Source organism: Scyliorhinus torazame, chromosome 13 (genome assembly GCF_047496885.1).
Source record: "Scyliorhinus torazame isolate Kashiwa2021f chromosome 13, sScyTor2.1, whole genome shotgun sequence".
NCBI lineage: Eukaryota > Metazoa > Chordata > Chondrichthyes > Carcharhiniformes > Scyliorhinidae > Scyliorhinus > Scyliorhinus torazame.
Genome location: NC_092719.1, coordinates 54,158,549 through 54,172,420, shown reverse-complemented (window position 1 = coordinate 54,172,420; position 13,872 = coordinate 54,158,549). Strand labels below are relative to the sequence as shown.

At 46.2% G+C, this 13,872-nt stretch overlaps 1 protein-coding gene across 1 annotated transcript in view; it reads right to left on the bottom strand.

Annotated features, from left to right (window-relative positions):
• cog5 (component of oligomeric golgi complex 5) overlaps positions 1-13,872 on the bottom strand; it is a 259,153-nt gene that overhangs the window by 56,806 nt on the left and 188,475 nt on the right. Inside the window, exons 12-13 of the mRNA XM_072471522.1 lie at positions 2,385-2,589; positions 833-994 (exon numbers count right to left, since the gene is read on the bottom strand). Coding sequence (XP_072327623.1) covers positions 833-994; positions 2,385-2,589 — 367 coding nt within the window. The remainder of the gene's footprint in view (positions 1-832; positions 995-2,384; positions 2,590-13,872) is intronic.

Genomic DNA, 13,872 nt, shown 5'->3' with positions numbered 1-13,872 from the left:
CCCAAAAAAAAGATCAGAAAAGAACAAAAGTACAAATTCTTGCCTGCTGTATTTGTTGACCTATTCCTAAAATATATGCTCTATGCTTTTCCATGCTCTGCCTGAATGTCACACAAAATGACTTATAAAACAAACAACTATTAAAACTCTAACAAAATGAACTTGTTGGTGGGAAGTTGTTAATTTGCCCTTTTACACATGAAGGTGTGAATCCATGGCACATCAGTTTTCTTCTGACAAAAAAAAATGCTCCATTTCCTGTTGCTGTGTCTCACATTCACTTTAACAGACTTACTGCAGTAAGAAGCAGGAATTTATTCATAATGAAATAATGTTTCAGATAATTGTAAATTCAATTTCAATAGGCTCTAGAATCACTGAAAAATGAACTCATTATGTTCCATTCTTTCTGGGCACCTGGCCAATGAGCTCTGATCTATTTTTAATGATACATTTCCAAAAGAAAATGGCTTCAAGAAACAAATGGTTCATAAGCATCAATCATAGAATGCATTGAAAATGGGGAAATGCTCATATAATTAGCAAATTCTGTCAAACTTTGCTATACAGAACATATTCAGTGTGTTGTTGTAATGGATAGCACGTTAGTCATTTTACCCTTTCAGCATTTTCTTGCTAATCACTCAAAACCACTTGCTGAAAGGATTTCAACTGAATTTTGTAATAACTGCCCTCAAGTAAAACAACAGCAACTTGCATTTATAAAGTGACTTTAATGCAATAACATGCCCCAAAGCATTTTACAAGTGTTATCAAACAAAAAATAACAGTTAATTAGCTGGTGTACATTTCTCTTTTTAGCATATCCTACCTTGCAATTGTTTTAATGATGCTATCAAGCTCATCGTTTGAAGGTGGATTACGTCCTCCAGGAGGAAAGACAAGGTTGACTGGATCGAACAGCCGTGATAATGATTTTGAGAGATAAGCAGATTCATAGAGTTGGACAGAATTTTTCAGGGCCTTCTCAGGGCTGAGGAAATTTGAGTTTGTTAGAATTACTAATAAAATAAATTAAGCAATTTATATTCTTTAAATATATTAACTCACTTGTCCTACATGGATAAACACTTGTGTTACATGTTTAATTTTTTGTTGCAGCAACTATAATCATATTCTAATTTCAATTCAGCTTGCTTCTCTTATCAACTCAATAATTTAAGTATCACATGCTTGAACTAACAATAATCATCTTTGATTACATTATGAAAACATTAGATAAACATAGAATGCATTAATAGAATGCATTTAAGTGTTCATCATTAAATTCTAAATTTCAGCAGCAACCACAACAGTAATCCTTATTAAGACCAAAGTGATTCATAAGAATATCTGTCCACATGTCATCATCCTTTCAATTTCACATAATTAAAAAAATCTGAACACAAATATTGGCTCCTTTCCTATCTAAATCTGACAGCAGTTAAGAAATCATAATATATCTTTATGCATGCAAACATTAGACTGGATTTTTACCAGCCTTCTATATATTAGTTAAGCTGCTAAGAGTGGCGAGTGGGGTCAATGGAAAGGAAAGGCATTTTACCAGAAGTGGGAAAGGTAGGGACAGCCCTTCTTCCCAATTGTGCTATTTAACTGGTCAATTAAGGGCCTGCTCCTGATGCCGTTGGCATTTTATCAACTGTGGGTGGGGCCCGCCACCTTGTGGGGATACAACCTTGTGAATCCTGGTGGACTCCCTGTAGAGTCTCAAGGGGGAATAAATGGTCCATGCTGCACCCCTGGGGATAATAGCCGTCCTCATTGCAACAAAATTCTACCTCCACCAAACCCTCTTATCAGGGTAAGCCTGACCGGCCCTGGTGATCCCCAACCCCATATCCGCTGCACCCTCTTGGCAGGGTGCAGTCCCAGCAGTAACCACTACGCCAAGTGGTGCTGCTGAGGAGTTGCGGGCCCTGCAATTGGCTGGCAATTACTGGGTGGGCTCCTGACATTTAATGGGATGGGAGACCCAACAGCAACTAATTAGCCTAAATGCAGCCAGGAATGAGGTTCCAAATGGACACGGTGGGGGTGCTTTCTGGCCTGCTGTCAGGGGCATCATCCTATTAAAATTCAGCCCTTTCTGGGTACTTCTAACAACAGTTTGCATTTTTATGTCAATTTTAACAAAGTAAAACATCCCAAATTGCTTTTTAGGAATGTTATCAAGCAGGAGTAGACACTGAGCTAAATAAATTGATGTTAGGAGAGGGAAAGAAATCTAGAGCTTAGGGTAGAGGCAGCTGAATGCATGGCTACCAATGGTGGTACAATGTAAACTGGGATCATGCAAGAGGCCAGAACTGAAGCAGCATCGGTGTCATACAGATTTGACAAATAATTTTACAAAAAATTACTCATAATCTTGCTTCTTCAACATAAACAGATCCTGTGGGTCTTCCTCTCCTGGTGGTAGTTCTGGTGGCGCGTCTGAATTTCCACTAGTAGTTATATTGCTCTGTATACTTTGGCTGTACTGTTGCAAACGTTTCCATAGATCATTATATAATCGCAACAACTTTGGATATTCTCCTTCAAATGCTTGCTTTAGAAATGTGGATGCTGAAAAAGAGAAGTTTGCCTCCTTAAAGCTACTCAATACTAGCTCTTTTTTAAAACCTCCCAAGGTATGGTCTACCCCACCTTGCTGTTATTTCCTTTCTGTTGCTGCTAACTTTCATTCTGAGATCATCCTCCCAAGTTGAGGCAGGCACAGCACCACACTTTTTTGGAAACTGAATGAGCATCAAGGCTTGGATTTAAAACTTTCACCATGACCGAATTAAAACAAATGTCTGGGGAATCCAAACTATTTTCTCCCATTACCAAATAATTTCCTGTAATTATAATTCAAATACTTTGAATTTCCAAATCATAATGTTATCAAGCTGACACCAATCAGTGATTTTATTTTGTTCGCTGCTCCTCAATGTTTTTATGCTTTCCAAATGTGCTTAGTCCAGATGATCCAAGTTTTTAAACCAACTATTATCTACAACATAGTATCATCTCCAATGGTGAACAGAGCAATTTCTTTGAAAAAAGCTGATTATTCCAGTTATCTGCCAAGAAAGTGGTTTCACATTTGAAAATGTTGCTTCCATGAGTGTCACCATTAGAAGCAGCATTTAAAATGACTGTTTATGATTAACAATTACAGGATTCAACACGTGGTACAGTTGCAGTGTCTTGTTTGAGAAAATTCTAGCTGCCTACACGGTGTACTTCAAAATGATTTTTTTAAATTAAAATCCCTCACCACGCCCGAAAATAAAAAATGTATTTTAGATATGTTCATGTTTTAATTTTTAGTGCTTTTGCATAATTTTATAAGATGAACTGCATTTACCTAATTTAAACAAAATGCAATATTAATCAATAGCAAAAGATGATGATTGAATGGAGGAGTACTTCTCCGAATGAACACATCTTCTACGTACAAAGTGCTTGTTTGCCACTTTTAAGAATCTACATTGGCTGGAATTCTCCAGCCGTTGGGATTCTCTTTTCCTGTCAGCAGCGTACTCCCGCCAGCAGGTTTCCTGGTGGCTTCAATGGGAATTCCTATTTACAAGCAGCGAGAGTAGAGACTCCTGTTGCCAGTGTTTGGTACGGTGCCGAGAAACACAAGGAAAAGTATTCCCCACCCCCAATTTCTTGATATCGGTGAATAACCAATATCAAAAGAAATCCAAGTACATAAAATACTGTGAAATTTCTATCTCACTTTCAAAGTTAGAGTATCATTACAACCAACATTATCAAATGCTCCCAGTTGGATCTCACAAGTGGCATTTGATTTATGTCTATATCTATCAAGGGGCCAAGGTGCATAGTGTAGGATGCCAGTAAAGTTGAAGAGAATAAAAGAACAAAACAATCAGAAAATAATAAAACAAGACTGGAACAAGAGTGCTCCATTCAATAATTCATTATTTCTTTCTTAGACCTCCAACCTCATTTTTAAAAAATGAATTAATTGCTCTCTATGATTGTTCATTCCACATATTTACCACTTTGTGCGCTCATGTATGTACACAAATATAAAAAGCAAGAAAATCTTTCAATTTTACTATAACTTGAGGCTTGTTAATTTTAAAATCAATCACTTGCTTACATCTGCATAAGTTGTGCCTCTAAGCATATAAAGGCTGAATCATCACAATTGTATGTTCCCAATTAAAATAAGGTCAATTCATTGATACTTTTTCTCTTAAATTGGATACATCCATGAATTCATATTCTTTAAAAAATCTACATTAGTGTCGATTCAGCTTGATTTTATACCACCACACCCTGCCCCACCCAATTCAGAATTATATCCAGAACACACAACACAGGCCGACACTTTTATGCAGTGGAGGGAATTTTACATTATTAATCTGGCAGTTCAGGTGGATTAAAAGAAAATACTCAAAGAAAAGCTCTTACTAACATTCCTTCCTCAACATATAATTAAAAATGTGTGGGGGTAGGGGGGGGCACATAAAATATGTCCGTGCCTAGCCCATCTTCTTCCCTGACATGCTCCCCATAAAATGCTGGGCAGCAGTGGGGAGGGGGCCAGAGTGAAATAGTGGGAAAGGGGGGAGGGGTGTAAGCAATCAATTAGGGGTGCCCTATACTCATCAGGTGCACCCCGCAGGATTTCATTCCCCTCTTTATTCCTTCCTGCCTGTCCTCCAAAACCCAGCCAGCTGTGCCTCCCCAAGCTCTCCAATCCCTCGTTGCCCTAAGAGCCTGGAACTCATGCCAATTATCTCCATGGGCCTCCTTGCAGTCCCAGCATCTCTACTCACATCTGGTGCTGCTGACCAACCAGATTGGTCCATGGCTCTCAAGGGTGGGACTTTGCGTCCATCAAGGGGCAAAGTCCAACCCTCAGCCTGCTCAGTGTGTTATCTCTGCCAGTGAGGCTTTTTAAATGTTTGTCTGTTTGGGACCAGCTTTCCTTCCAGGATGGGGAGCAGTCCGCCCCCAACCCACACCCACAGGAAATCCAGCCCCACGTCTTACTGCACGTCAAAGTTATTTATTGGATGTGAACCATTTTAAGACACTACTGACATATGTGTTAAAGTGCTCTGTAAATGTAAGTCTATTCAGTTTTCTTTCATTAAAATTCATTGTGATTTAGTTTGGCCAGATTTCTTAATTCCATTTCTGGGGTGAGCCACTAAACCATGGCTGTGAACTACATTAGCAATGAAGCATGTGGGATTACAAAAAGTGTCATATAAATAAATGCAAATTATTTATTTCCTTACAAACTTTCTTCTAATCCTTTGATCACATAGTTTGCTGCCCAGCAAATATCTATTTCCATATAATTCATAATCATTCATAAATAATGGCTCAAACGTCCATGGAGTGGAAATGTGATTCGATTGCAAATTTTCTCCTAGTTCCGTATGACCATCCGACTCAGGCTGGGCAAAAACTGTATGGCGGCATGCTCTCGAGGCCTTCAGTCGAGGGCTGGAAGGTCGGAAGTAAGGAAGCCACAGCCAATTTTTTTGCGGCACTAGATGCCGAAAAGCAGGCAGGTTAACAATCCAGCTACTTTCAGAAATCATGGAGGAGGTAAGGTTGTACGGTAAGTAAGTGGAATTCAATGGTCAGTTGGGGTGGTGGTGGCAAGGGTCGGTGTCAGTCAATCGGGAGTCGAGTGGTCAGTCGAGAGGTAGGAGTCAGTTGGTCAGGGGGTGGTCAGTACTAGAAATTAGAAGTGATTTCAATCCTTCTTACTTTTCCTGGGTTACTAGGAATCATCAAAGTTTATGATTTAAATGGTACTTTCAGATGGTTCCAATTTCAAGGCAATTGCCCAATTGATATTTGAACTTCCCAGGCAATTGCCGGGCAATCCTTATTGGGGGAACGTGCAAGGAGCAAGTGTGGGAAGATGGCATTTTCCCTAGCACATCTTTGGGGTACCCCTCAGTTACAACCCAGAAGCTTAGAGGTTATGGGCAATACAAATATTAAGGACAAAAATAGATCTCTTAAGAAGTCTTAATGGTCCTTTCCCTGAAATAGAGCTTTCATCATTAATCCCCTCACTCTGAATATATCAACGGTAAGTAACTAATTTCACTGATCTATGTATATGAAACAAAGTGGCTATGGTGATCTGTAAACCTCTGGAAATTCCTTTAATTTGCATCACTTAAAATGGGAGTTGGGTTGACGATCAGTAGAACGACACAGGTTTTATTTGAGTAATTTTGACTACTCTTGAGATTTGAGCCATTGCATTCAAATCATTACCTTAGTTTTGTTAAGTAAACCTCTAATGCTTCCATCATGAGTTTACTTTTCTCTTTCCATTAATTTTACTGAAGAAAATGGGATACCGTAAATTTACTTTCCTGCCACTCTCAATTATAACATTTGTACAACTAATTTTGTTATATAATAATATACAAATTTATATTATAATGTACAAAAAGGAAAAGTAATCTCTCTGATGCATTGCAGTATAAAAAGCCAGACAATCTGAAAGTTGCAGTGAAGTCATGCAATCGCGTAACTATTCAAATGCTTTATTCAACATTATTTTTGACTTTACAATTATCAGTTGGGGAATGTATCGTTGGATGATCGTTTCCAAGAGTTAGCCACTTCCCTAGTCAACTCCCAGGCTACACTGGAGGCCTCCAGTCGAGGGCTGGAGCGTCAGAGGTAAGGGAACCACAGCCCATTTTTGGGGGGGCACTAGTTGCCGAAAATCAGGCAGGTTTAACGATCCAGCTACTTTCAGGAACCATGGAGAATTGCATGGCACTTTAGACTTTCCAAGGTTTTGAGAACATTCATCACAGGATTCATAAAAATCTTGGATGCTGCTGTCAGCATGAATCAGAGTTAAAAACCTAGCTGATGAGCACAAAACACTACAGAGACAAACTGTCAGAGATCTAAAGGTGAATGAGTGATTTATTATAGCTAGGTGCAAGGTGATGTATGGTAAGATATGAAACAGTCAACACAAATACAGAACGAATGCGCCTTTAATGAAGTGTCATGTAAGAGAACCTTTAAGAACTGGGTGTTTATTAAATAGCTGTAGTGGATGTACCTTTAAGAAATGAGTGTTTATCGAATAGCTGCAGTGATGTCAGAGTGTGGGTGGAGCTGAGCTTGCTGTCTTTCACTTTCGCTTTGAACAAAAGCTGGTGTGGGTTTTTAGTTTCGTTTTGAGAGCTGGATAGCTGCAGGAAAAGCAAGCAGCTGTATAAGGATCTTTCTGCAATCTAAAAACTGTCTCCAGATCATTTGGGTGATTTCAAAGTGATAGCTGCTCTCAGTAGAGAATTTAAACCTGATCTCGGTGTTAAAAAGGGTCTTTTGTCTTATGGATATTGCAAGGAAAGATGAAGGGTTACTTATAGAATATTGTATCTGTGGGGGTGATTGGTGGTGATAGTTGCTAAGATGTTTACTGGACTTCCGGTTGCGGCGATGACCAGCTAAGCCACACGTTTCGGCGGCTCCAGCTCGAACGGACCTTCGGGCTCTTTTAAGAGCCCCAACGGGGAATTTTTTCGGGACAAAACCCGGTGTGGGGTGAGACAACAGGGAGTCCTTCCCAGCGAAAAAGAAAAATATCGGCGGTGGTGGCCAGATCTTGAAGAATCCTCGAGGGCAGTGGCAGAAGGAAGAAAGGAACAAGATGGCGGCGGAGGGAGCCCAGGTGACCTGGGGACCGGACCAGGATGAATTTTTAAGACGGTGTGTGGAGCTGCTAAAAAAGGAGGTGCTGGCCCCGATGCCACAAGCAATTGAGGGGCTTAAGGAGACACAAAAGACCCAGGAGATAGAGCTCCGTGTGGTGGAGCAGAAGGTGACTGACAACGAGGACGAGATCCTGGGACTGGCGGTCAAAATGCAGACGCACGAGGCGCTCCATAAGAAGTGCATCGAAAGGATTGAAGTCCTAGAAAACAGATCACGGAGAAAGAACCTCCGGATCCTGGGTCTCCCCGAGGGAGTGGAAGGAGCTGACGGTGGGGCTTACGTGAGCACGATGCTACGCTCGCTAATGGGAGCTGAGGCCCCCTCGGGCCCCTTGGAAGTGGAAGGGGCCCATTGGGTCCCTGCGAGGAGACCAAAGGCGGCAGAACCATCTAGGGCGATGATCGTTCCATTTCACCGCTTCAATGATAGAGAGGCGGTTCTGAGATGGGCCAAGAAGGTACGGAGTAGTAGATGGGAGAATGCGGTGGTACGAGTGTATCAGGATTGGAGTGCAGAGGTGGCGAGAAGGAGGGCGAGCTTCAATCGAGCCAAGGAGGTGCTGCACAGGAAGTGAAGTTCGGGATGTTGCAGCCGGCGCGACTGTGGGTCACGCACCAGGAGAGGCATTACTACTTCGAAACGGCGGAAGAAGCATGGACCTTCATTAAAAACGAGAAACTGGATCAGAACTGAGGGACTGATGTTGGAGGGGAAACGACAATGCTGATGTATATAGAAATGTAAATTGGGGAGGGGGGGACATTGAGAAATGTGGACGACGGTTTGGGGGGGGGGGGGGGGGGGGAGAGACTCAGGCGGGGGATGGGGTTGCTGCTGTGGAGATCGAGAAGGAACTGGTAAAAGAAAAGGTGGTCGGGGCGGGAATGCGCCGCCTGGGGGACGAGTGGGTGCGCGGAACCGGGACGTGGGACTGGCCCAGAGAGGGTGATGGCTAGTCGACAGGGGAGGGGGTCGGGCAGCCCCCCAGTCCGGCTGATCACGTGGAACGTGAGAGGCCTCAATGGGCCGATTAAGAGGGCACGAGTGTTCGCGCACTTAAAAGGACTGAAGGCAGACGTGGCCATGCTTCAGGAGACGCACCTGAAGGTGGCGGACCAGGTTAGGTTAAGGAAAGGATGGGTGGGACAGGTGTTCCACTCGGGGCTGGACGCAAAGAACAGGGGGGTGGCCATATTGGTGGGGAAACGGGTGTCATTCGAGGCTAGGAACATTGTAGCGGACAGCGGTGGCAGATATGTGATGGTGAGCGGCAGATTGCAGGGAATGGAGGTCGTGTTGGTTAATGTATATGCCCCGAATTGGGATGATGCGGGATTTATGAAGCGGATGCTGGGATGTATCCCGGACCTGGAGGTAGGAAACCTGATAATGGGGGGGGACTTCAACACCGTGCTGGACCCAGGGTTAGATAGGTCTAGATCTAGGACCGGAAGAAGGCCGGCAGCAGCCCAGGTGCTTAAGGGGTTTATGGACTAAATGGGGGGAGTGGATCCGTGGAGATTTGCTAGGCCACTGGCCAAAGAGTTCTCCTTTTTCTCCCATGTCCATAAGGTATACTCCCGGATAGATTTCTTCGTTTTGGGTAGGTCACTGATTTCGAGAGTGGAAGGAACGGAGTACTCAGCCATAGCTGTTTCAGATCATGCCCCACACTGGGTGGACCTGGAACTAGGAGAGGAGGGGGAGCAGCGTCCACTCTGGCGACTGGATATGGGATTATTGGCGGATGAGGGAGTCTGCGGAAGGGTGCGGGGATGTATCGAAAGATACCTGGAGGCCAACGACGACGGGGAGGTCCGAGTAGGAGTAGTATGGGAAGCACTAAAAGCGGTGGTCAGGGGAGAGTTGATCTCCATCAGGGCTCACAAGGGGAAAACGGAGGCTAAAGAAAGGGAAAGCCTACTGGGGGAGATTTTGAGGGTAGATAAAAAATATGCGGAGGCCCCGGATGAAGAACTATACAGGGAGAGGCGACGACTCCAGGCGGAGTTCGGTCTGCTCACCACAGGGAGGGCAGAGGCACAGCGGAGGAAGGCACAGGGGATGAGATATGGGGAAAAGGCGAGTCGCCTGTTGGCCCACCAGCTGCGAAAGAGGACAGCGGCGAAGGAGATAGGGGGAGTTAGGGATGAAACGGGAGCCACGGTGCGGAGAGCAGGGAAGATAAACGAGGTGTTTAAGACCTTTTACGAGAGGCTATATAGGTCCCAACCCCCGGAGGGAAAAGAAGGGATGCAGCAGTTTCTGGACCAACTAAGGTTCCCGAAGGTGGAGGAGCAGGAGGTGGCAGGCCTGGGGTCGCCAATTGGGGTGGACGAGGTGATCAAAGGGCTGGGGAACATGCAGGCAGGGAAGGCCCCGGGACCAGATGGGTTCCCGGTGGAATTCTATAGAAAATATGCGGACTTGTTGGCCCCGCTACTGGTAAGAACCTTTAACGAGGCCAGAGAAGGAGGGACCCTACCCCCGACAATGTCGGAGGCGACGATATCACTAATCTTGAAGCGAGATAAAGATCCGCTGCAGTGCGGGTCCTATAGGCCTATCTCATTGCTAAATGTGGACGCCAAGTTGCTGGCAAAGTTGCTGGCGACGAGGATGGAGGATTGTGTCCCGGGGGTGGTGCACGCAGACCAGACAGGGTTCGTAAAGGGGAGACAATTAATGTCAACGTGCGACGGCTATTAGGGGTGATAATGATGCCCCCAGCAGAGGGGGAGGCAGAGATAGTGGCGGCAATGGATGCAGAGAAGGCATTTGATAGGGTGGAGTGGGAGTATCTATGGGAGGTGCTGAGGAGGTTCGGGTTCGGGAAGGGGTTTGTCAGCTGGGTTAAACTCCTCTATGGGGCCCCAACGGCAAGTGTGGTCATAAATCGGCAAAGGTCAGAGTATTTTCGACTACACAGGGGAACAAGACAGGGATGCCCGTTGTCCCCATTACTGTTCGCGCTGGCAATTGAACCACTGGCCATAGCACTGAGAGACTCCAGAAAATGGAGAGGGGTGGTTAGAGAGGGAGAGGAACACCGAGTGTCACTCTATGCGGATGACCTACTGCTATATGTGACGGACCCAGTGGGGGGGATGACAGAGGTCATGCAGATATTGAGGGAGTTTGGAGATTTCTCGGGATCTTGGCTTAATATGGGAAAGAGTGAGCTTTTTGTGATACACCCTGGGGACTAGAGTAGAGGGATAGATGGCCTACCGCTAAGGAGAGTGGAAAGAAACTTCCGATACCTGGGGATTCAGATAGCCAGGAGCTGGGGAACCTTACACAGACTCAATCTGACACAGCTGGTGGAACAAATGGAAGAGGATTTCAAAAGGTGGGACATGCAGCCGCTGTCACTGGCGGGCAGAGTGCAGGCAATTAAGATGATGGTCCTCCCGAGGTTCTTATTTGTGTTCCAATGTCTCCCTATACTGATCACTAAGGCCTTCTTTAAAAAAATAGATAGGAGCATCACGGGCTTCGTGTGGGCAGGGAAGGCCCCGAGGGTAAGGAGGGGGTTCCTACAACGTAGCAGAGACAGAGGGGGACTGGCGTTGCCGAATTTGGGCGACTACTATTGGGCCGCCAACGTGGCAATGATTCGTAAATGGATGATAGAGGGAGAGGGAGCGGCGTGGAAAAGGTTGGAGATGAAGTCCTGCAAAGGGACGAGCTTGAAGGCGCTGGTGACGGTGCCATTACCGCTCTCCCCGAAAAAGTTTACCACAAACCCAGTGGTGGCGGCAACATTAAGTATCTGGGGGAAATGGAGGCGACAGAGGGGTGTGCTGGGAGCCTCGGTGTGGTCCCCGATCAGGAACAACCATAGGTTTGCCCCAGGGAGGCTGGACGGAGGATTCCAGAGCTGGTACCGGGCAGGAATCAGGAGAGTGGGAGACTTATTTATAGATGGGACATTTGCGAGTTTGGGAGCACTTGAGGAAAAGTATGAGCTGCCCCTGGGAAATACCTTTAGGTATATGCAGGTGAGAGCGTTCACGAGACAACTGGTGAGGGAATTTCCGCTGCTCCCGACACAGGGGATCCAGGACAGGGTGCTTTCGGGGGGGTGGGTCGGGGAGGGCGAAGTGTCCGAGATATACGGGAGATGAGAGAAGAGGGGGAGGAGCTGATGGACGAACTGAAGGGAAAATGGGAAGAGCTCGGGGAGGAGATTGAGGAGGGTTTGTGGGCTACTCTTCCTCGTGTGCCAGGCTTAGCCTGATCCAATTTAAGGTGCTGCATAGAGCACATATAATGGGAGCAAGGTTGAGCAGGTTCTTCGGAGTGGAGGTGCGGGGGAAGCCCGGCGAACCACACACATATATGTTTTGGTCGTGTCCGGCACTGGAGGGGTATTGGAGGGGAGTGACGGGAGTGATCTCGAAGGTGGTGAAGGTCCGGGTCAAGCCAGGCTGGGGGTTAGCTATATTTGGAGTAGCGGATGAGCCGGGAGTGCTGGAGGCGAAAGAGGCCGATGTTGTGGCCTTTGCGTCCCTAGTAGCCCGGCGTAGGATTTTACTCATGTGGAAGGATGCGAAACCCCCCGGCCTGGAGACCTGGATAAACGATATGGCGGGGTTCATAAAACTGGAGTGGATGAAGTTTGCGCTGAGAGGATCGGCTCAAGGGTTCACCAGGCGGTGGCAACCGTTCCTCGACTACCTAGCGGAACGTTAGGGGGAAGATAGATAGCCAGCAGCAGCAGCCTGGGGGGGGGGGGGGGGGGGGGGGTAAATTGTTTGTGTTCTAAATGGGGAGATGGGGTGGGGGGAGCATTACTTTGTGTTATTTGGTTAGTTTACTATATTATTTAAACAATGTTATATAGCAGGTATCATGCTACCATTTTTGTTGATTTGTAAGGGAAAAAACTGTGTTTGAAAACTTTAATAAAGTTAAGATGTTTACTGTGGGTTTATAAAGTGTTAACTGGTTTCATAAAAAAACATTGTTTTAAAAGTACTTTAACTCTGTCGCACCACACCTGTAAAGTAGGCCTGTGTGCTCCCCATAACCACAATCTATTCAAAGTTGTGGGTCGCGTAAACTCCATGATACACTTTGGGGTTCTCTAAAACCTGGCCCATAACAGGAGAAAATGGAAATGGAAGAAATTTGGTTATGAGTCACCATTAACTAGAAACAGTTAATGTGAAGCAATTGTTAACAGGTATAATCAAGTATTGAAAAGGTTCTCAAGCTTATTTGACTGTAAACTAAGTAAGTCACTAATTGTCAATGAGAAAACATTTTGCATACTTTACACATCACTACTTTTACTTCTGTGCATTGAGCCAAAGTTGATTTAGGAACTTTGCGCTCTAACTTATGATGAGGCTCACAGAGCTGAATATATTTACATTAAATAAGGAGTGAAAGAGATAGTGGGCGGGATTCTCCATCCCGTGGCAGAGTGTCCACGCCGTTGTAAACACCGTTGAGTTTTATGACGGCGTGAACGGGCCGCTCCCACGTTTAATTCTGGCCCCTAGAGGGGGCCAGCACGGCGCTGGAGCAGTTTGTGCCGCTCCAGCTGTAGATCCCGGCGTGAACTGGGCGTAGCGGGATCCGCGCATGCGCAGTTGCACCAGAACCAACAAGGACATGCGCAGTGGCGCCGGCGCGCGCATGCGCAGTGGCCTCCTTCAATGCGCCGGCCCCAACGCAACATGGCGCAGGGCTACAGGGGCCAGCGCATAAGAAAGAAGGTCCCCAGCCACAGAGGCCGGCCCGCCGATCGGTGGGTCCCGATCGCAGGCCCCGCCACATCGGAGCCCCCCCCCCAGGGTCGGACCCCCATCCACCCCCACAGGCCGCCACCCGACCCTTACACGCCGAGGTCCCGCCAGCCCAGAGCAGGTTAGAACGGCGCCGGCAGGACTCGGCTTTTTTCCTACAGCCACGCAGCCATTTCCGGGCCAGAGAATTGGCGGGCCAGCCGCGTAGAGAGGCCCACGACAGGCACCACGCCGGAGCCAATTCTCCGCACTGCGGAGAATCGCGTGCCAGCGTCGGGGCGGCGTTGCCCATTCGCGGGGATTCTCCAGCCCGTCGCGGGTCTGGGAGAATCCCTCCCATTGTATT